The sequence below is a fragment of the Argopecten irradians genome, chromosome 12 (genome assembly GCF_041381155.1).
Source record: "Argopecten irradians isolate NY chromosome 12, Ai_NY, whole genome shotgun sequence".
Lineage (NCBI taxonomy): Eukaryota > Metazoa > Mollusca > Bivalvia > Pectinida > Pectinidae > Argopecten > Argopecten irradians.
In genome coordinates, this window is record NC_091145.1 from 30,191,019 (window position 1) to 30,214,211 (window position 23,193).

The following is a 23,193-nucleotide window of genomic DNA, read 5'->3' on the forward strand; positions in this document are numbered from 1 at the left end:
CTTGGGGACCAGACCAACTGCTTATATAAAATCGGCCCCGATCCTCAGGCTACTTGGGGACCAGACCAACTGCTTATATAAAATCGGTTCCCTTCACCTAGAAAAGCTTGAGACCAAATTAGAACTAAACCCTTCATTCCTACAGAAGGAGAAGAATTTTAAATAATTCTAATTTGCTATATTTCCCCTATTTGGCTCCATCCCTCAGGCCCCCTGGAGACCAGACTCTTCGTTTATTCAAAATTGGTTACCTTTCACACAAGAAAGCTTCAGGTCATATTAGAACCAAATCCCTTCATTCCTGCAGAAAAAATAAAGAATTTGATATATTTACCCTGTTGGACCCCGCCCCTCAGGCCTACTGGAGGCCATGTCCACCGTTTATACAAGATTGGTTCCCCTTCACGTAAGAAAGTTTCAGACAATATTAGAAACAACCCCTTCATTCCTACAGAAGAAGAAGGATTTTAAAAAATTTGCTACATTCCCCCTATTTGGTCCCACCCCTTAGGCATCTGAGGGGCCAGGCCAACCGTTTATACACAATTGGTTATCCTTTACCAAATCTCTTCATTCCTAGAAGAAGAAGGATTTCACTAATGGGTCCTGCCACTCAGGCCCTTGAGAAGCCATGCCCACCATTTTTACAAGACTGGTTTTCCTTAACCCACGGAAGCTTCAGACAATTTATTTAAAATCCATTAAACCATTTATGACAAGTAATGATTTTTGTGAAAAACTGAGACGACGGACGCCACGCCGTGACATACAAATGTAAGCTCACCGGCCGGCCCTTTGGAACAGGTGAGCTAAAAATTACATTGTAAGTGCCGATATATGTGGTTAAAAAGGGTATCAAAGAACGAATTTGCCAGCAATACACCACACAACTACGTAACTCTATATCAAACTTCGAAATGATCGAAATTGAGTTTCTTCTGGTGACGTCATTCATCTGGAGACTGTATGGCCAAGAGTTCACGGTCTAGTTGACAACCACAGCGTTTGAATTTACTAGATATAAATAGAAATAAAAGCGGTATTAGTTCATTGCAATATAAACTTAAAATATTTCACATTGTCTACATTTTTATATATTACAGGGTTATCTGCCCTTGCGAATAAGAATCGATTATCACGTAATTGTTTTGTAAGCAAAAACCCACATGGTTTTCTTTAAAACATTATTTTACCTTTTTACAATTTTACCTTCGCGCAAGGGCAGATAACTCTGTAATATTTAAGTGTAGAATTGATGCAGATAATGAAAGAAGGTCTATTGGTTGCACAATTGAATCATCCATAATGTAGTCATAAAATGTCTACGTCTGTTACAACCAAACATAAACAGTGCTGAGGATGGTTGCCTCTTACCTGAACTCGATTGTACTGTCAGTTGTCTTCGGTGGAACAGGAATATCAGGACCACTATGATACAGAATCCTCCTGCACCAACTCCGAGAGTAATCAGGAATGACACCCAGGGGACTAATACAACCATAGATAGCACAAGTAAAATATACCGTATACGATCCTTTTCTAACGCAAAGCATAATACAATATATTATATACAATATATGTATTTTTTGTAATAAAAAAGAGATTGTCAAATGGCTTATTCTGTATTTGTACAGAGATCTGTATTTGTGGATAGACATTGATTGTGAAGTCATGCGTAACGTTATTTAAGAGAAAACGACATGAATTTCGCCAGTCGTGTTATTTTTAGGTAAAACATGTCATGTTTCTTTTCTAGAATAAAGCATGAAAATACGAATTACATGTTAAAAAAATCAAAATAACATTTAAAAATAATATAAGCAAATGGCAAAAGGAGAAGATTACATACGGTTAAATGTGTTGATACCAGTAACTTTGAGACGAATTTCAGCTCTCGAGTCGATGTCAAATTCAATTTCGATGTTATTGTCGGATTTCCCACACCATTTATCAGGCTGGTTCCCTAGTGAATGTGTCTACCAAAATATTAAAGAGAGTCATTTTCTAAGCTGAAACACAACTCACCATCAATTTGTCCGTAAATGTAATCGTAAAAACAAGAACATGATTTATTTAGCTTTTTAAAAACATAATTTAAAGCCTATTCCACGGAAATGGATTTATTTTGAAACTTCTCTCATGTAATGAGAAACAATTAATACGAAATATGTATGACAAAATTCATTTTCATTGGTCTATCCCACAGTGTCTCTCTGTAACTACCTTGTATGTCATAGACCAGAAGCCATGCTGTCTGTAGTATACTTTGTCGTTATAGCCCGTGAGCTCCCATTTCTCGACTGTCACGCATATCTTGTACATGTTGGAGCTAGATATGTCGTCTGCTCCAGTGAATTCCACATCACAATGGGACGAATCGCCGTTTAGAACCAACTCGAATGACTCATCCTCATTCACAGTATAAGTCGATGATGAGGAACACCGATTACCAACATTTACTATTTAAAACAATAATAACCAGCCAATCACTATAAAATGTTACAAAATATTACATTGTATATTTATACAGACGCTTGTTAATTCAAGTCAATTCAATTAAACTTTATTGCTTCCCTACATCCATACTAAAGGGATCGATAGCAAAACATACATGTACATAAAACACAGTAGATCAAAACAACAACTTAAACAATTATCAAGTCAGCTTTCCTCAGTTCAAATGACTTTTTAACAAAGAGGCCTAAATTCTATAGAAATGTTAGATCATTAGAAGACAAGAAACGTATCAAATTTTCAAAATCTGTTAGATGGTGGTTAATGACATCTTTATGACTATTATAGAATATTGTTCTCACTGTAGAGTTAACAGAACACTTAAAATGAAGTGGGTTTCATCCTCAATTTCATTAAAAAATTTGAAAAAACCGCAGAGGACGGGGAACTTTTTTTATCCTACCCGCCTCGATTTTTCAGCATGAACCTCAACACATTGTTATATCGCCATGGTAAAGCATATGTATAAGGTGACGACTTAAAGGTATGTAAGGACGTCCCAGGGTTGTTGGTAGAGGGAAGCCGAAGCACCCGTAAAAAATCCCCACCGACCAGCGGTCACTACCTGCCAACTGTCCCATATGGGATTCGAACTCGCGACCCAGAGGTGGAGGACTTCTGGTAATATATCGAGACTTTACCACTCGGCTACCACAGCCCCTTCTTATGTAGAACATCTTTAGCAACTTTAGCATGGTAGTTATCATACCTCGAGCCTCACGGTAATTTTGTTGCCGTCTAAAGCGCCTCCAATACTGCCAGGATTTTATCACTGCGTTTTGATAATCACCCATTTACTATGTCTGAGCAAACTTCCTCGAGAGAAAATAGCTGACCAATCACGAGGATAAAGCATGGTCTTTAGGAGATAACAGAGTATCGACGCTCAAATTCAAAGCCAGTATAATGAACCGTTATTTGATTAATTGATTTCGTTTAATATTCATCAAAGGACCAAACTACCCTATGCTATCGTGCACATATCTTTCGGTTTTGCTTTTGCTATACCATAGTTCAGAGGTGGATATAACGACAGTGACAGTAACCGTTGGTTTATCGAGGATGTACGTCGAATCACAGTGGAAGTATATTAACAGTTGTGATGATAGAATGAATATGTCAAGACCTAATGAATTGATATGGATAAAGAAGATCTAATGTGGAAATGTGTCTACTATGTTTGGGGATTGCCATAGATTAGGAGGATTGTGAATTTACGTAAAACAAGAATTAATTGTATATCTTCGAAACATATTCTTATTAAGAAGTAACCAGATCATAATTTTCTATGGCGAGGTAAATATGGATATAGAGTCATATGTTTGCTTGAGTCAATTAATTTTGTGAAGTTTGTCCTCAAACGCAAGACGGCGCTATCTCTATAGTTACAGCAGACTACTACATGGTGTACTTACACACTCGTGTTTCTTGTTTCGCTAAGCCGACCATTGCTATAGTTATAACTACAGCAAAGCTAAAACCTGTCTGCATCTTTCTGAAAAATACAAAATCAATAACTTGATGTCTATTTGTGCTTTGATTCAACTCTTTAAAACCATAAAACTACAAAAAATGGAACTAGTATCTGTTAGAGTAATTTTATAATCTATTTGCGAGTGTCCATTTTTTTCTTATTCATGTCATCAGTGTTAACAGTGTTGGGTCATAACTAGCAATTTTTTCAAAGACGCAATGGAATCTATTACAGCTTAACATCTAGGTTTGAGGAAGAAAATCTATTTCCATGTTCAACGTGTATAATTTTGACATTGCTCGTACATTGTAATTCTACATAGAAATACATGTGTAGATACATTTGACTGACATGATTAAGCTTGGAGTGGCCACATCCGCAAATTATATAGCCGTAGGTCCGGTTTATCCCTACTCTGTCTTGTCAACAGGAAACAGGTAGAGTCGTCAAAGCTTGATAGACTGACTTAGCTTAGCATTATGTATATTAAGAGTATGTCCTACTCTCCTTCGCATCTGAGACATGTTTTATAATACAATACTTGATATGTAGATAAAAAAATCGAATGAACCGTCTTCCATCCTATTTTAAAACTTATACAAAGTAATAACGCCGATTCAGCACACGATGGCCTAACTTACCAAGTACAATTTACATACACACTATTTGATGATATCACAATACTTTATTCGAAGCAAATCGTATGTGGAAAACATAAAAAAAAGGTTATTGAAATAGGAAAGCAAAACGAAATCGATAATTTTATATTTTTTTTTATATTTTAAGCTTAACGTTCACGTTAGCATCAATTTTTGAACAATTCAATTGAAATTAATTTAAAATTGATTTTCATAGCTCGGGTCGTATTAGGTGTCCCTTCAGTATCACTGCGTCAGCGGCAGACCTGCGATTACACAGGGATTATGGCACTCGTTTTGGAGTGTAACCTCATCTTAAGCCATCGATGTAGATTTTCTTATGCTGTTCACTTGTTTATATTTGGGTGTACTTTAATGGCAAGGGCAGTTTATGGGTGCTATTAAAACTGTCAAAATTAGAATGCACAATATCTGTTATCATTTTACAATATTCCCACGCATCTATCTCGTTCATCATTACCTAATACACCACCAGCATGTTAGAAAATAGCCTGTACCTTATGATACACTGCAAATCGTGTCATATTTGCCTAAATATATCAAGCGTTCTCTGAAGTGTTCCGGTGAATCGCCTACACAAATGACTGAGCGCAGGACTACAAAATGATGAAGTTTTCCTTTCAAAGTTAATTCTGTGAGGTAGCACATCTAACATGGACGTGCGGTCTAGTCTTTTGTGGTCAGTGCTCGCTGTCGTCATTCTGCACGGTCAGTGCTGCCTTGTTGACAAGAACTGGTCAGCTAGGTCCACATATGAGCTGCTGGACATGGCCGACATAGTCGTGTATGGCCTGGACACTGAGCACGTGGAAAGGACCGGCGTGCAGATTTCGACCAGGATCAACAACGTCACAGATTGTTTATTTCATGTTTACTGTGTTCTAAAAGGCAACATAACCAATAAGGACATTGTTATTGAACATATCAGCCCTTTATCGGCCTGTTCTGGATCCAGCAAAATGCTCCAGGTTGGGATGAAAAAGATCGTAGGACTGAAGATGGCAGATTCCGGTAACTACAAATATTTCGAGGGAAATGCTTTGCAGTCCTCAGTTTACGAAAGTGATGTCGATACCTTTCGAACCATGGATAGCATTGTACAGATCAGCAAATGGCGAAGTCCTCTCGGAGCGGAGGAAGGTTCGTGTCAGGCAGCAACAAAAAACATGACGATTTCAAATGAGAACATGACAGCAAATGATATTATAGCAGCTAAAAGCAGCTCACAGGCAACAGAACCGACTACGATTCAAGCAACAACTATTGCAACAGATGTTTTATCAACCAAAATCAGCTCACAAGCCAAAGATACCACCACGATGAAACCGACAAGTGTCCCCATGGAAACAGAAACCACCCTTCAACCTGCAGATACGGCCACTATGAAATCGACAAGTGTTGTCACTGCAACCGAAGGCAGCTCGCAAACTACAAAACCGACCACTATGAAATCTACTACAACTGAAGCGAAAGGATCCGGGGCTATAGTTGGGGCTTCTAGGAACAGTGCTGTCTGTGGGAGAGGATTTGACAAACATGTATATCTGATGTTTGCACTCGTCTTTGTCATCATCAATAAATGGTAATTCCTGTAACGATTCTAATTATGCCATGTGTGTCCTACTTTCCTGTGATTTCGGTTCCCATTGTTGGATTAACGTACATTAAGGAACAACAAAAGAAGATGAAAAATTTACAAAGTTACAAAATACATTAAATTTCGTGAAGGTGTTGAAATTTGTTTGCAGAACTCGCTTGCAGTTCTATATTTAGTGATCAACGCAATGAACTTCATGTCGAAAAAGTATTCGACGAAACGTTTAAAATATTTCCGGCTCTTTTTGTACGTTTAATAACCATTACCAGTGAATTTTATATTTCTCTGTATATTAATAATATCTGTCTTGGGGTCAGTTTGAGTACAAAATATGACGTCTTCCCACGCTGCCAGTCGCACCCTCTCAAATTGCAAAGATGGAATCTATTTCAACAGTGGTTTATGATTATTAGATTGATATATTTCGATTGACAGGCAGTCTTGCGAACACAATAGTACACATAGGCTAAATGATTTCCGTTAATAATTGAAAATTTATATGTTTATATTTGCATTTTTACACACACTTATATGGATGTAGATGATATTCTGATGTAGTTGGTGGTTATAGTGTAGAAGAAAAGAAGACGTATCATGTGCACACAAAGTGATAAGTTTGCTACAACTAACTTGAAATAAAAAAATGGTATTATAGTGTATTGTGTTCCAGTCACCATTCTGTTTCACAGTCAATAGTTTAAATGCATACTGGTAGTTGTTGGCTTCAGGACACAACACCCTGGAATCCGCTTTCATTTTTTGATGTTTGACACCTCTTACTTAACATGAGGAATTCTCAAACATTATATTGTTGGCGGATTTAAAAACCTACAGAGTATATCCGATGGTATTGCATTTGTTTATTTATTGAAAACAAAGCTGAAGTTGATAACCAAAGTGGTATACCGGATAATGTTTTTTCCTGTTATTATTTTCGCTAATTTTGCCTTAACACAGCTTGGCGAAATATATACTGGCAAATATTAATTGAGTATATTTATATTTCGATGTTACCACATAATGGGTATACGGAGCCTTTCTACCTGTATGATCATACGTTAAGGTAACACATCATGATTATAATTACTTTTAATCAAAGCAAACATTACAAATCAACTAGATTTCGGATTTTACACTACATTTACACATTTAAACACAGTATCAATTGAAATAATCTTCTGCATTCTTTCATAATGGTATCTACAATTTACAGTTGTTTTTTTGTCTTCAGTCGCTGTCGTTGATTCTTCCTCGTTATTGTATGCACAAACTATACTCTGATACACAGACTACGTCCGTGTAAAATTGAGCTTGGCCTTAACAAAATATTCTTCTGCGCATCAATGATGTTAGACATGCTACAGTATGATGTAGCAATCGTCTGTTGCAAGGGGATTTATCTTGCTGGAGTTTTAGTCATGCTACAAATTCCTACTTTTTTAATTTAGCTAAATTTGCGATTTCCAGCAAATTTGCGAAATGTAATACTTCGCAGAATTTTCTGAAATCATTGATTTACATAGTATATCCTGTCACGTAGATGACATTTTCAAATGATGCATGGTGATTTGTGAAAATAACCCCCAAAAAGATATAAACAGTAAATCGTGAACTTTTACAGCCGCGGAATTTAACATCTATACCGTATCTACATTATTAATATGATATTTTTCATTTACAAGCAACTGGTTTGTCCTTATTTTAAATTTAAAAAATACGGAAAATAAATTGCTATCATTTGTTTATCTTTAATATTTACAATCCATCTGTGTAAGATAAATATGAAATATATTGCGCGTATGGGACTCAATAAAATGGTTCACATGAGGGAAGTATTATCGGAGTGTAAACAAAGAATGCTTAATAATTGTGTTTCCTGTCAGAGTAACAAAAGCATGACGTGATGCCAGGAAGTTTGATTATCTCCCTTAATTGTCTGATTTATATGTACTCGACAAGGTTATTTGGAACATGATGATTGCAGATTTTTCTCCGGGAAAAGCCTCATCTAAGGTGTCTTCCGGACTTGAAGTTAACCGACTTTTAAGTTATGTATGATTGGCTCAGGGCAATCTGAACTCCTCGGATGTATATGAAGTACATTGACCTAGGATGTGACACAAGAAAATCCATTTGAAAATTTGAAACTAAGGAATTACTTCCAAAACAACTGGTAACAACCAGGGATACCACACTTCGAAAATTATTTGTTCATCCATGCTGTGTATGTTTCCATTTCGAAGGAGAAAAGTTTACATTCAGTTTCCTAAAATACGACTTAATGATAACATGTTTATTTTACTTACATATTTTCACACCTATTACATCTGAGGTCATGTTATATACCCAAAGAGTTCCGATTGGAGCTTGGGATCAAGTAATAGGTTTGGTAGGGACAATGCGGAAAAGAAAAAAGAATGTTAGCTTAAAACAACAAAAAAAAAAAGAAAAAAGAAAAAAACCGTGTTTCTTTAAAGGCCGACAAAGTTTCCCGAAACGGGTTGTAATTTTTAGATTAAACACAGAATCTTGCATTTCGTTGGTGTTTTAATTTTTAGTTTGATCTGACATTGTAGTTGTTAACTTTTATTTTCTTGTTTCAGAAACCTAGTATGCATTTAACTGAGATTTGTTTTATTTTTAGATGAAAGAAACAACGAATTTTATAGAATGGACAAGTGAGTTACACTAAGATTTGGGGGACTAGAAAACACCAGAACCAAAGGAAATAAACATTCAGCTAGAACGATTAGAGAAAAGACTATATATATATATATACCGTCACAGAACTTCTATAGTTTTATAGAAGAGTATTGACGAAAATATATCAATAAAAAACCTTTCAAACCAACCTCCTAAAAAAGTAAAAAAAAAAAATCTTGTCAAGGCATGTAGATTTAACATATATATCGCTACCACAAACACCAATCTTTATTGAAAACAAATTACCTACATATTATAGTGCACAAGATGCACAAAACTGCTTTATCACTCACCCCTATTTGGATCTTTTGAAGGATATGTATACGACTCAGAAATGCATTGCAATCATCAAAGGCTAAAGCTATATAATAATTCATTGCAAGTGTTTGGGAGATGAGAAAGACTTTTAGCATTTTGTTATTTTTGTTACATAATTACGAATTTAATCAATAAGTTTTTTTGACTTCGGTCTCTTATGTAATTCTACAACTGGGTATAATCCCTGTGTGTTATTTTGTTTTAGAATTGTAGTCATAAACAATTATAGGTATCATAACGAATTTTGTCAGTCTCCTGCCACCTATCATGGTCATTCTCTCTATTCTTTCTCTCTTCTTGTACAAAATTAAAGACTAATTTACAAAACCTGGTATTTAGTGATTAAACTGTTGAATTTCAAATATCGAGTTTCCTCCTTGATACAATAGTAATACGGGATGTGTATCATTGTAACTACGGTTGATATTAGTTGCCATCATATACATACCGTATTCGAGCCAATAAGCGTCCTCGTCCTTAAAAGCGTCCTCCCCTTTTTAAAGGCTTCAATTTTACTTACTTTGAATTAGATACTGAAAATATGAACATTTTGTAGGCTCTTAGCGATTTCTTTTTCAATGGCTTACTTTGTAGAATAATTTTATGAAAGGCAAGTCTAAATTTGTCTCTATCAAGCGCCTCTTGACTTACTTCAAGGGCCCAGGGCGCTTATTGGATCGAATACGGTACTTAATGTAAATATAGATATTTGTCAGTTTTGGTGGAATTTGTTCGTAAGGTTGTCATGTTGAAACAACAGAGCTTATCGTTCAACCAATTTTATTTTAATCCTGAAAATGTATGTGAAATGCCTACATATTCCAAGTTAGCATTAACTTTATTCACGATTGCGCTCTATTGCTTCTTCGACAAAAACAAGAAAACATGATACAATTATCAATTCGCTTGATATGCATATTTTGAATGATAACCATGACAACTAAATTTATAATATTAGAAATCATTATTCATTAAAATTGAATCAGGGATATATAAAATATTACAACCAGAAAAGCTAATTTGTAACGGATTTCAGGGCCAAAATGGGCTCAAACCAAACATAGACCTTAAGGATGTATTCCACCGCCGACAGACCTTAAATGATATTCATCATTTGAACAATAATTGATGTGTAATTGTGTACATATCTGTCTAATTAACACAAAAACTAATATGAAATAATTTATTTTGCCTTTGGTGCATGTGCAACCAGTACTTCATTCTATATAGGATAAAGTGCCACGGAATTTTTTCGGGATGCAATTAATTATTTTTCATATTTTTACCTTGAAGTAAAATTAGAAGCTCAAACTTTTCAATGGTGGTAATGGTGTAAAGTATGTAATTTTTGTAGCTGAAGAAAAATACTAAATCGTCTGCTCCTGTTTTTTATAGTGAAAAAATACCATTTGCTCAAACCAAACATAGACCTTAAGGATGTATTCTTCTGAGGTTTCAGTCCCGCTGAAGATTCGTTTCGACAAAGATCAAAGAAGTTATGAGATTTTCAAATACAATTTATCAATATCTGTAGCAAGTTGCCAGATGCAAATTTTATCAAAAAATTACAATTCTATTTTTAGTAGATTTTTTTTATACAGGAATTTTAAGAATTGGTCCATTTTCGCGGCCATTTTGAAATGGTGTCTATTTCGCTTTGAGTAGAGCCACAGTTTTACAATTTTTACAGAAATTGTTTTTACTAAAATCATCACTGCGCCAGCATTTTTAGCTGTATCAAGCTAATTTTTGCTGTAGATCGTTACTAGGTTCATGGTTATTAAAATATTGAGCATTAATGTGTGAAATGGTACACTTTTATCACTTGATTTTTACATTTAATTGTAATTTTAGCACTTTTATTTTTTACTCTAAAATGCTGAAAAATAACAAATATTCAAATATTCAAAAAAGTAAGCATACGGACCCCCCCATTTATCTGCCTAATTTAGGAAGAACAACCCATCTCCTATTGATATGCAAAATATTAACAAATGTTTAATACCAGAATGTTTTCTATAAAGGTTAAATTTGGCAAAAATGGTTAAAAATGGTGTCTTTGTAATCAAAACTGGTTTATTTTTAAAGAAGATTACAAGAAAATAAATTCTACAATCTTCCATACATATCAAACATCTCATTAGGAAATTATGGCTTTTATATCTTGTTTATATGGTCAAAACAGCAAATTTTCCATAAAATCCAATATTTTGTCACTAGGTATCTTTAACTGACAATAGCTGAAAAACTGAGAGGAGTACATCTTTAACTCATGTTTTTAATTTAAATACAAATTTGACAATTTAAAATGAATATATTATTGATTTAAAAATAGAAAAATATTTAATAATTACGAAACAGAATTCAGTGAACTAACCAAAAAGAACATTAAAACATATAATCAGGAGACAAATCAAAATAAAAGGTCACCTTGAGGAATTCTTCTTCTAAGACAAGGTGGCGGAGTCCCTTCTCTTCTAGAACAACCTGGAGATGGTAAGTTGGTTATTTTAAGAAATGTGACGACAGCATTCTTTAAAATCCTCTACCAAAGAACTGTGATAAGGTAAGAAAAGGTGTCTACTCTGGTAATGTGTTTATAGCTATATCAATTCTTTCCGTGAATAAAAACGGAAATTATGTTGAAATGTTACTTGAAATTAATCCGGAATTTATCTTGCTGATATAATGAAAACAGTATACTTACTATGTATTATGACGCGCTAAGCATCACTCTAAGGGATCAATTTTGTAAAGGAGTGCTACGTGTAATATAAATATTGTAAAATCTCCGCCCATTTTTATTCTCCCTACGATAAATCTGCTTCTCTCATTGTCCCGATGTAGTTTTTGACACCGAATCTTTCGACATTTAGATATTTGATCCCCTTTGTTAGGAAGTCTTTGAGTGTTGTCTCCTTTTCAAAGAAAGATATCTATATGCAGTAGAAATTTATGTTCAATATTGATAGTATTCTTTAATAGAATCTTACAATGGACTGTCAGGTGGACGGGCGGCAAGCCTCGGGTTGACAAGCCAAAATTTTTCATTCGAGTTGAGATATCCCATGTTTGATTTTTTTCTCCCATACTCTAACAAAACATTCTGAATATGCAGTCATATATAAACATTTCCAATTGATGAATAATGATGACGTCACGTCATTTTTAGCGCGTTTGAGCTGTCTTTTCCCTACCCCGGTAAAAGATAGAGTTATCTTTTCCCAAGTAATCGCGGGATAACCCTGTCAGGTATGGGAGAAAACTCTATCTGAGGTTCTACTATGAGGGAATTTAAACTAATTGTTGATCCTTTGTCATTGAGTAGGTGTTCTGCTTTGTGTCTTTGGTAGTTATAGATTAAACAAACTGCACACTTTCACAAGGCGACAGAAGGGATATCAAATTCATTGATATTTTAGTCCATAACTGGTCTGCTGCGGTTACATTTTAGATTCTTTCAAGATTTTGAAAATAAATTTAATGACAATTGATTGTTGCATTGTTATATAAATCACGGTTAAAACATTTCTGCGAGGTCAAACATTCACAGAAAAATATAAATTTTGATAGCATATTCAATGTGACATAAAGAACATAGTATTTTGTAATTGGTTAATATGTCTAAATAAAGTTATATGCAAAACAAAATATATCCCTTCTGCGATTAATTTTCAATTAATAATCATTCTTTACAGAATGTAAATTTCTCCATTTTGAGAATTTCCTTCAGAGCCGAATTCAGTTGCCTGTTAATCACACCCAGAATAATGGGGTTGATAGCTAAAGACGTACACCCTACTGTACCTAACACCATCAGCAGGCATACCGAGGTCTCAGACACAGTCGTCTGCCCACCTATGCTGTAAAACAGTGTAAACACTGGCAGGGGCAGCCAGCAACACAGAAAAGTTCCAATCAGCACAACGATCTTCTTGGACGCCCTCAACTCGACGCGCCTCCGACCATTTTTGCGGTTGTTGCTGGTCATGAGACAAACTGCGCCTGCAATGTGCTCGTTTGACGTTTTTGTGATTTTTACTGAACCATCCATTCCAACAACTTGTACAGTGTGTTTACATGATGTCGGTGCAGAGGCTGGCAGTGAAGCACTCTTCCGCTGCTGTGGATTTCCGGTTGAACTATTTGCAATATTACCTCGTAAATCACAAGCTGATACAGGGACAATCTTGTGTTCTTCTGAAGTTTTTTTTCTTAGAATCTCAGATGATTCCGAACGTATATGCTGTTTTTCATTCTGAGAGTGTGAAAATACTACAGTTTCTCTGGTTTCCAGCTGTAAAGTAACTTTCTCATTCACATTCGAAACACCCGGTGCTACTTTAGATGTGGTTTTGGATGTATATTTAGACATTATATCGGAATGTTTGAAAAGTATTCTTACTATGAGAGTATATAATGCTATAATAATACAGATAAGAGTTAATCCGATAGGAGTCATCAGATACGTATCGTTATCCGTCCACGGAGCAGTCTCTAGGACAAGTGAGCATGGCATGTATAATGCACTATCAATAAACAAAACAGCAGATATAAGTCCAAACGTCAGTGCCATCGTCCAGGAAAGAATGACTAGTAAAGCCGCACGTTTCTTTAGCCCTGATTTTTGAAACGGGTTAGCGACAGCATGGTAGCGTTCAACGCTAGCCGTCGTAAACATCAACAGTTGTAATGTATCACAAAAAGTCCTGAAGAAAGTGCCAGTCCTGCATAGCATCCTGATATCGATCACTTGTGAATATCTGGTGTACAGTTCGATTCGTATCGGTAACAAGAATATACACCCCGTGATATTCCCTATACATGAACTCACGATATTCACATTCAGATAGGTGCGAAGATGGCGATTTCGACAAATACACAGACACACACAAGTATTGGAGAGTATTCCAACAAAAGCTACGGCAGCCAATATTACGTCACAAAACAATGTCACCACTTCCTGTGTCTGTGTTAAGTGGAACGGAATGCTATGATTAGAGTCAAAATTGCATACGTTTCCATTGACCATTGCTGATGGTTATTAAACATACCATTCCTATCGACATACACTCAAATAATGCTGCATAAAACATGCTGCTTCTTCACTATCAATTTCTCCAATATGTTCAAATCTTGACAGTTTAAACCTGTCAAGACGCCCTTTGCTTCATTAGGGGCGGAAATCGATGGGCGATGGAACCTACTGGCCAGGTAAAAGGGTTTAAATGCTTTATCGATTAATGTGATAAGAAAGCAGTAGCGTTAACGAGGATAGACCACTTAAAGTTTAATGTTACTGCCCAGCGGTTTCATTTCCTGATCTTTGTGTTTTCATTCCTTTCAACGTATTTGTTTTGCTTCTTCTAGTGATTGCGCTATTCATGGTATATACATATACGATACATATATTGATTTACGAGGAGGAAAACAGATCTGCTATACTTAAGCATGCATCGCCAACGATCTTTTTGTATACATTATAAACGCAACATGTAAATGGCGATAGGACAGTGAAATAAAAGCAAAAGACGCTTTGACCTTTTTCTTATATATATATTCGCGTTTATCTTCCAGCTAATGCATACTTTTCAACATCAGCTGAATATCACCGCTTTTTTTAACTTACAACAATTGATAAGTGATATTAATATTGTTTAATCATTTTCCAAACTAGCAACCTTATCGATATGTTGTTTTTTTTGCTATTATATTGGATTTATGACATGGGATTACAACTTTACTATACTGGTATGTTGAGAACCATTATTTCTTTCAATAACATGAAACTTGTATGAAGTTTTACTGACATTTGAAAATTATGATCTCTATTCCATACATAGAGGATCTTACATGAGTGACTTTGTGAGCCTTTAGGCGAGTGGTATATAAGATTATATAACGAGGTTGAGATAATTTTGATGTCACATAGTCACGAGTGTAAGATTATATATATCACATAACTTTTTGTTAATAGAAATATAAGTAAAACATTAGATTTTGTCTCTATATAAAACTGTAGAAATCCGGCTCCGATGTGACGTTTCTGTCTACTGAGACAATCATGCGATGTTATATATAGATTATGACGTCAAAACTAGATGTGACGTTACAATTGTGTTATTACACATGTGTCTTACGATATTTATGACATGGCCGTATGGCATAGCAGGGCGTGTCACTTATGTGATAAATATGTATACATGTATATATTAAGTTGATGCTATATTTTGGTCATGACGATGACAATGTATTAAAGCATATTTCAGAAACATGACAAAGATTTATATTGTTTACCAACCTAATCCTCATTTTCTGACTTGCTAAGAAGTATTTTATAGACATTTTCTAAAAAATAACAACTAAGAATGATTAGATTCATTATAAATAGGTATTTATGAAATATATTTCATAGCAGCCTGATATCTCGAAGTAGGTGAGATTCGACCTCAGTATGTTATTGTACACCTGATTCGGATGTGACCAGAACACCCGCATCCCCTGCTCGTATAAACGTCTAAATGTTTTTAAATGTTCCAAATACGAAACACTAATATGGATATCGTAGGTATGGAATTCTACGAAGAGTTGTCGAACTTTGGCTAATAATCCGCTATCCAGTATTTGGTTTAAAGCTGGCCATTCGGATCCCTCTACGTCCATCTTCACGATATCGATAAATTTCTAAACGAAAAGAAAGAAAAAAAATACAGTTTGACTATCTAGAGAAAAAAACCCAACGAGTATAAAAAAAAATAGTTTTATAGAAATTGCTGTTTTTTGTTCCTATAAAATCTTCCAATATTATTTTTCTGTTGAAAAAATAGGTATATTGAATGTTTTATCTGATCTATACAGTGCTTTTATGAACCTTAGATGATCCAAAACAAACATCTGAACGGAAACAGCTCGGACGGATGTTTGCTTTACTCATTGTTTAAGCGTTGAAAATAACTCTGGTTGTTTCCCTTTGTGTCATTACTATTTTTCACAGTTTTATTTCTGAAATGGTAATTTATCTATTAATAGATATTTATCCCCTTCATCTATGCCATATGTCATTGTTGAATGATACTGACGTCACCTTCCCCGCCATATCCATTGACTGAAACTATCCTCCATTAAAGGTTTGATTGATAGTGAACCTCATAAGTGTCACTATGATTATGTTTGCTTTTAGAAAGGTAACCATACCAACGATATTAGTATCTCCACTTTTTGTGATATTAATATAATAATACCTATCTTTCTTTCTGCCGAAGTCGTTGAATTATTACAATATTCCCAAGTTCTTGACCCTAAAATGTTAAGATGTCACTTACGTTATTGTGTCCAAGTAAATTTATAAAGGATCCAAGGGTTCTCATCTGCCAGTTGTTGTTGTTGATTCTGTCTTCAGCATCAATACCCAGACTATGGAAAGATATCCTCGCCGATCTGTTGAAATCTGTTTTACCTATGCTGTTAAGTGATAAAGACACAAACGATATCAGCAAGGGAGCAATCTGAGTAATACGACGGCACCATCACCAGTGTCAGTCCCGTCAGTGACACATAGTGCCTAAGATGGTCAAAGCATATTACGAAATAGAACAAACGCATTTTTATTGTGAAAACTGATATCATCTTGTGATCTGATTGATTTTATAATATTAGATAAAGAACTTTAAAAAGACATTTCGTATTTTAGCCATGTCGTTACATTTAGCTGAATACAAATGTGCCATTTACATTATTTTCAAGATTATCTCGTACATGTCTTTATGACTTGTAAAAAGACACATTACTAACTAGTATACCAAGCAGTACAGAAACGTCAGAAATGTCATTTACCTTGGATCAAATGAATGTACTTGACACTTCCATAACTTGGAAATCTGGTCATCAAATGTCCAGTCTCCAGAAATCCTACGAAAACATATTTTAAAGTTGATCAGTATTATCATTTAATCATAAGATCTCATTGTTAGAGGTATTGGAATAAAGTTGAAGACGAGATTAACTTCTTTGTGATAAATAAAATGAATATGAATCGTTCTGGGTGAGCAAGCACCGCTTACATAATAGTAGAATTATCACAATTCACAGCAGAACACTATTAAAAAACAACGATACAATAAACATTTCTAACAAACAGTCCTGTATGTGTGTTGTTTTCTTACCTACCCAAAAGAGTAAACTAAACACGGTGTAACCGGCCTGTGTCTGCTGTCGTTACAGATGTTCCAGCCGCCATCTTTTATGTGACCCACTCGAACATTGTCAGAACATAATGTTTGCGTTGATAAAGCGAATCTGTCCGTCGAACAGAATTTAATTAAATTTTATCTCATTTCCTGGTTTTATAGTCATTAAGAAGTATTTTACAACCACTAATGATTACATATGAAACAAACACCAACATAAAAAATTTAAATGCTCACTACTTTTTCGGAAAAATGAGATAAATTATAACGTTAGAACATATATATCGATGACCTAAGATACTGTAACAACACTAGATAAATGCCAAAACTCCCTGTGTAAATCTCGATTACAGTTAAGGTTGATGTCACTGTTTTGTCGCCTGGTACTGTGCTACCGCGAGGTAATGAGGACGACGGCGGGAAACACAAGATGAGCTGTGTTATGGACATTATCGTTTCATTTATAAAATATATTTGAAGTGGTTATGATACTGTTGATTATTGTAGTATTAACAGTAAGTTTATAAATCTTGAAACTCAACAAAAGTATCAAACCTATTTTACAGTTACATTATAAAAATTAAGAGTCGTCTCGGTGAAGGCATGTATATTTAACCTATTACATGTTTCTTTTGCTACAATGAGGGAATCAATCCTCATGTACACTAGTCCAGATGTGACAGCGTTTGGAGTCCAATATAGACAAGGTAGAATTGATATACGGGAAGCTGAGTCCAATATAGACAAGGTAGAATTGATATACGGGAAGCTGTGCTGTATTTAGTCTCTGTACATTTGTTAACTTAATATAATCACATTCGCTTGTTACCTGTGGTAAAGACGAAATAGGTCCGCTGGTGCCATAGTGATCAGGGTTCCCACCTCTGGGATAACAATAGGCCGTACTACAGGTTGGGGTCGTACCTATAAAAAAAGAAGGATATACATACATGTAGTTCTTCATCCTTTTGATTACAAGACAGTGGGTATCAAAGAAAGAAAATATTTTGAAGCCTCCAATTTTATTTTGACACAAGACTTTGGAACATTTAGAGTAACTCCGATGGCATTGTTTAACATTGAATCATTCATAATCTGATGTGGAAAACTAATTACAAAAAATACATTGCTTAATTTATATCCAATGCCCCAAAGATTTGGTTTTATAAAAATTAGCAAAGGCTCACCAGATATATGGTATAACAGTATGTATACCATAGACGATAGATACACTTGGGTCCAGGTTCTTTGTGATAAATTCTGAAGCCTTCCTGGTACAGTGACCGTAATAGATTCAGTCTTCGCCTAATTTCGTTATCGTTCTTTGCTCCCCTTGTTAGGCTTATCTTGATGATCAGTTGCTGTACTTTACCCAGATATCCCTTTTTCAGTAGTCTTTCTGTGATATAAGCCTCCCCCGTGCCTGTATACACTATCAAAATATCCACTACCTGTCGATTTAATATTATTCTGTATTGGTATTGATTGTGACGTCATGTGTTTGCGAGTGTAACGTAAATTGCGCTCACAAAATAATAACGTAACCATCGATACCTACTCGCAAGGGAGCTAACTCTGAAAGATGCAAAAACAGAATAACGCAATTAAGGAACTATATAGACAAATAATGGTCGAATTAAAGAGGTACGCAATTACTTATCATACTTCATTTTGTAAACCTTAATTGCATAACGTTAATCAAGCTTTGGAATTATGATTTTAAGACGCCTTTAAATCAGCTTTATATGAAAAATCATTTTTTTGATCTCTTCGAAAAATGAAAAGCTTTTCAGATATCTTTTCGACGACATTGATAACTAATAAAATTCTTTTTAATGTATTCTTGATTTCACCTTCATAAACGTTCGACGTAGACCCATGCTGCCATCTCGAAGTGCAGTCTCGATGTCACTTGGAAAAATTACAAAAAGACATATGTTTCTTTCTTCAAAAATAAAATGTAACTATTCCCACTTTAATTTAATTGATTCACTTTTTGATGTTCATGTCGTTATGAGTTTAACAATATGCAAATTCAATCAAATGCCACTCCTTAAAACGAGGATGAATGTAGGGTTAATATACAAACTTTTAAGTGTTGAAGAAAAATACTCTTGTTTAATGATTAAATGTACTGACTTTCAGTATATTTAATTTTTTAAGTTACTTACTCTTTTAGGATCTGTTTTACCATGCAGCCTTTTACGTCTCTGATCTCTTTTAGGATTCGACTTTCGCCGTGGATTCTTCTCCTAAAGGAAACCTGATATTAATATTTTCATACATGTGCCATTGTAAAAGCAATATTGCAAAAGTACAGTTATTGATTAAAATAAGGTAAAGTCAACTTGTTTATTATTATCCTTACAACTCAGATAAAGCTATAGATCGTAAATAGGCCAGTTGAATTTGCAATTATTCTTAAAGGTCTAAATGTAATTCTGTGTTAACAGATAATTGCCCTCACCAGTGACTTTTTGAAATAAGATATACAGTGTATATATATATTTGCTCTAATTCTAGTAGCGGGTATTTCAGTTATCCTTACACATGATGGGACAAGGTTATTTAAACTAACAATACTTACGAAATATAGACAGTGGTACAATTGGTGGCTTTTTTGGGTAATTGACAGGTGTAGACGCCATTCATAATTCCACCAAATATTTCTTTTACTGGGCACAGGTATTGCAGCGAATTGACATATCTGAAAAAAGGAAACAAATGTTCATAATTGTTAAAAAAACCACATCATCTTATAAAATAACAGGAAGTACAATAAAAACTCATTGATTGAAATAATGAACACAAGCAATGATGATGAGTGAATTTTGAGTGACGCTGTTGGAAATGGTAGATAATTTTATCAACAGATACATCTCGACTTATTGCAACATACCTGTAATAGAGTGATGTAAGTTCCACACCAGACATTGAAGTCAAAGTGACGTTGTAAGGAATACGAGCCTGTTCCGATATCTGTAAAATATGTGTGGATACTACGATATACAGTCAAACCTATCTATAAATGACACCGAAGGGACATAGCAAAATATCCTTTAAGACACTTGTCATTTATAAAAAGGTCAATTATATAGTAAATTCCGACACGTGGTGGCTGATGGTGTCCTTTATAAAGATATGTCCTTTATTCCATATTTGACTGATCTAAAACACATACTGGATATAAAAGGTATCTGTTAAATAATCATGTCTTGAAACAGCACGACGATACCAAAAACATGAAAGCAGGTAATATAGAAAATTAGTTAATCAAAGTTTACAACAATATCTTCAATGTCTTTTGTATTTGTTTGAAATACCTTCTTTTAATGTTATTGATTAGCGTCATTAAACAGTTCGGGTTGTTTAATGAGGTTTATAGGTGAAGAAACACCAGAGTACCCGAAGAAAAATCACCAACCAGCGGTCAGTACCTGGCAACTGCCCTACATGGGAGATTCAAAGTACACTGAGAGGTGGATGTAAAGTCACGATAGTAACATTTGATAGATAGACATACCTGGAAATTGTTATCATCGAATTGGTAGCTATCTTCTGTTGTTGGTATTTTGTTCTTTATTCTCACAAAATCGTGTATTACTGTGTGTTTCTTGTGTCTGTCATGTGTCCGTCTGACACTGAGATGTACATTAGCGAGGGTTACAATAGCCAGATAGATAACAAACGACCCCAATATCACACACATCCACACATGCAGTCTTTTCATACATGTTCCTCTGTAATATAAACACAGTATCTCATATTTTTTATTCCAGATAACATTTTTTTTTATAAAATACTGCAAAAATGAATAGTCTTAACAACAAAGTTCATACATATATATATTCGCGTGGGAAATTTTCGCGATCGCGTAAGTCTCAACGTTTACAGCAAATCAATTATGATGGTTCCTTATGTGAGTACACGATAAAGATGTATTATGCTTCCAGTTGTCTTATTGTACTTTCAGTTAGTAATACAGTGAATGACTACAAACGCATTAACATTTAAGTGAATAGTCGGGCAAAGAAAACCAGTCTAAATGCGTTCATTGGCCTTCCAAAAGTTCTCACATATTAATACGACGGTCAAGTTCTGCTTAGTTTCCCAGTTCTGACCATTAAAGTAAAGAAAAGTTGAAAGCATTGAAAGCGAGGCTGCGTGGAAATGTAACCACGGACATACTGAGCCGGGAGGACGTTTTAGAACTTTAAATCAAATTCTTCGTACGCAGACAGATTTTGACGAGAGATTTTATTTTTCCATTTCATAAGAAATTATACTGGATACATTCACACCATTTTTACCGACTTTAGCCATCCTTGCCCGACTGTTCACTTTAAAACTGATCTTTGAAAATAACATTTTTATCACTTTTGCCCGTGTAATATATGAATATTCAACATTTCGATTAATATGAAAAATGGTAATGTTAGACCACTGATAAATGTGAAGATGAAAGTACCTACCTCCAAAAACATCCCCGAGTCCGTTTTCTACCAAACTTCAGAATCCCACACAGACATTTCTCAACCGACCTAAAGAAACAGAAACGTACAAGCACAGGATAAAATTTTCAAAATAATTTTTTAACTTTTTTTTGAAACGTCCACTTTTAAATAAAATAGTGAAAATAAAATGGTTCATTTTCTTTATGTCAGTGTAATGACACTGGGGAAATGAAGGCATTAAATTATATGAATGGTCGTAAATAAAGTTAATAAGAAAAGATAAGAAAATACTCTAATATCCAAAGAGGCATCATTCTCGATACATTAGGGGTTATGATCACTTACGATCTCTACAACCCTGGACTATCATATAGTAAAATTGGAGGCAGCACAGCGGAAAACAGCTGAACCAATCACATGCCTGCAAAGATTTTGTTTGAGGACTACTGTAGAGATCGTAAGTGATAGGAACCCCTGGAGTATCGAAGATGCCAAAGAGGTCGACTAGGCACTATATGAGCCACTATACACTTAACCCACCAAACATAGTCTGTATCCGGGAAAGGCGATATAGGCAGTTAAGGCAGGTTATTACTAGTTGTTTCCATTGGATTTAAAAAAATAAATGTCTTTGTCACAAGATAGTATGATACACATGTCTATCTAACTGGTGATTTAAATTCTGAAATATGAAAGTGTAAATAGTCCCAAACTGGCTATCTATAACATAATGATGATGATGTGCTTTGATTAGACAAGGTACCTTGTTCCCCCACTACAGAAGACATGCTCACAAATGCAGACTTTCGATGCATAATATTGCATATAGTATACACTGCTTACCCATGCTTACACATGTATGCACATATACATAACCACACTCGAACATTCGAACTTAAGCATGTACAAGTGCGTACCCATGGTACATGTATTTTACACATGCACATGAACACACATATGTTGACATACTCACATGGATCTCTTTCTTGAAGTTTGTTGCATCTTTATGAATGTCTTGTATGTGCATGACCCGCGATATACATCGGATTCATCATAATTTAAGATATGACCTACATTTGTGTAGCATTATCAAAGAAGACACGCTTGGTACATATGTCACGATTTTACATATATCATGAAAATAAAGCATTACAATTATTATTTCACGTATCAATGAACAACAGCTCGGTACCCTAAGCCTCTATAGCACGGAGCATTGTGACGTCATTGATCAGATAAACAAATCTATTGTTATCCATTTGTTCGTGATAATTTAACGGGGTAGACC

At 34.9% G+C, this 23,193-nt stretch overlaps 3 protein-coding genes across 3 annotated transcripts; 1 reads left to right on the top strand and 2 right to left on the bottom strand.

Moving 5' to 3' along the window:
* The first annotated feature begins 5,188 nt into the window (after nucleotides 1–5,188).
* LOC138336918 (mucin-21-like) lies at nucleotides 5,189–6,901 on the top strand. Its single transcript, XM_069286540.1, has one exon. The coding sequence runs from the start codon at nucleotides 5,301–5,303 to the stop codon at nucleotides 6,231–6,233; it is 933 nt and encodes a 310-aa protein (XP_069142641.1). The 5' UTR covers nucleotides 5,189–5,300; the 3' UTR covers nucleotides 6,234–6,901.
* Nucleotides 6,902–12,950: 6,049 nt separating this feature from the next.
* LOC138305048 (octopamine receptor beta-2R-like) lies at nucleotides 12,951–13,640 on the bottom strand. The gene has a single exon (XM_069245455.1). It carries the CDS (start codon nucleotides 13,638–13,640, stop codon nucleotides 12,951–12,953), a length of 690 nt encoding a protein of 229 aa, XP_069101556.1.
* A 1,390-nt stretch (nucleotides 13,641–15,030) lies between these two features.
* On the bottom strand, nucleotides 15,031–23,179 carry LOC138336919 (uncharacterized). The gene is made up of 13 exons (XM_069286541.1): nucleotides 22,879–23,179; nucleotides 21,924–21,992; nucleotides 20,975–21,191; nucleotides 20,351–20,430; nucleotides 20,039–20,158; nucleotides 19,623–19,703; nucleotides 19,305–19,362; nucleotides 18,639–18,902; nucleotides 18,281–18,375; nucleotides 17,432–17,560; nucleotides 17,099–17,173; nucleotides 16,588–16,726; nucleotides 15,031–15,949 (listed from the first exon to the last, which is right to left on the bottom strand). The coding sequence occupies exons 1-13, from the start codon at nucleotides 22,905–22,907 to the stop codon at nucleotides 15,647–15,649; spliced, it is 1,659 nt and encodes a 552-aa protein (XP_069142642.1). The 5' UTR covers nucleotides 22,908–23,179; the 3' UTR covers nucleotides 15,031–15,646.
* Between the last annotated feature and the right edge of the window lie 14 nt (nucleotides 23,180–23,193).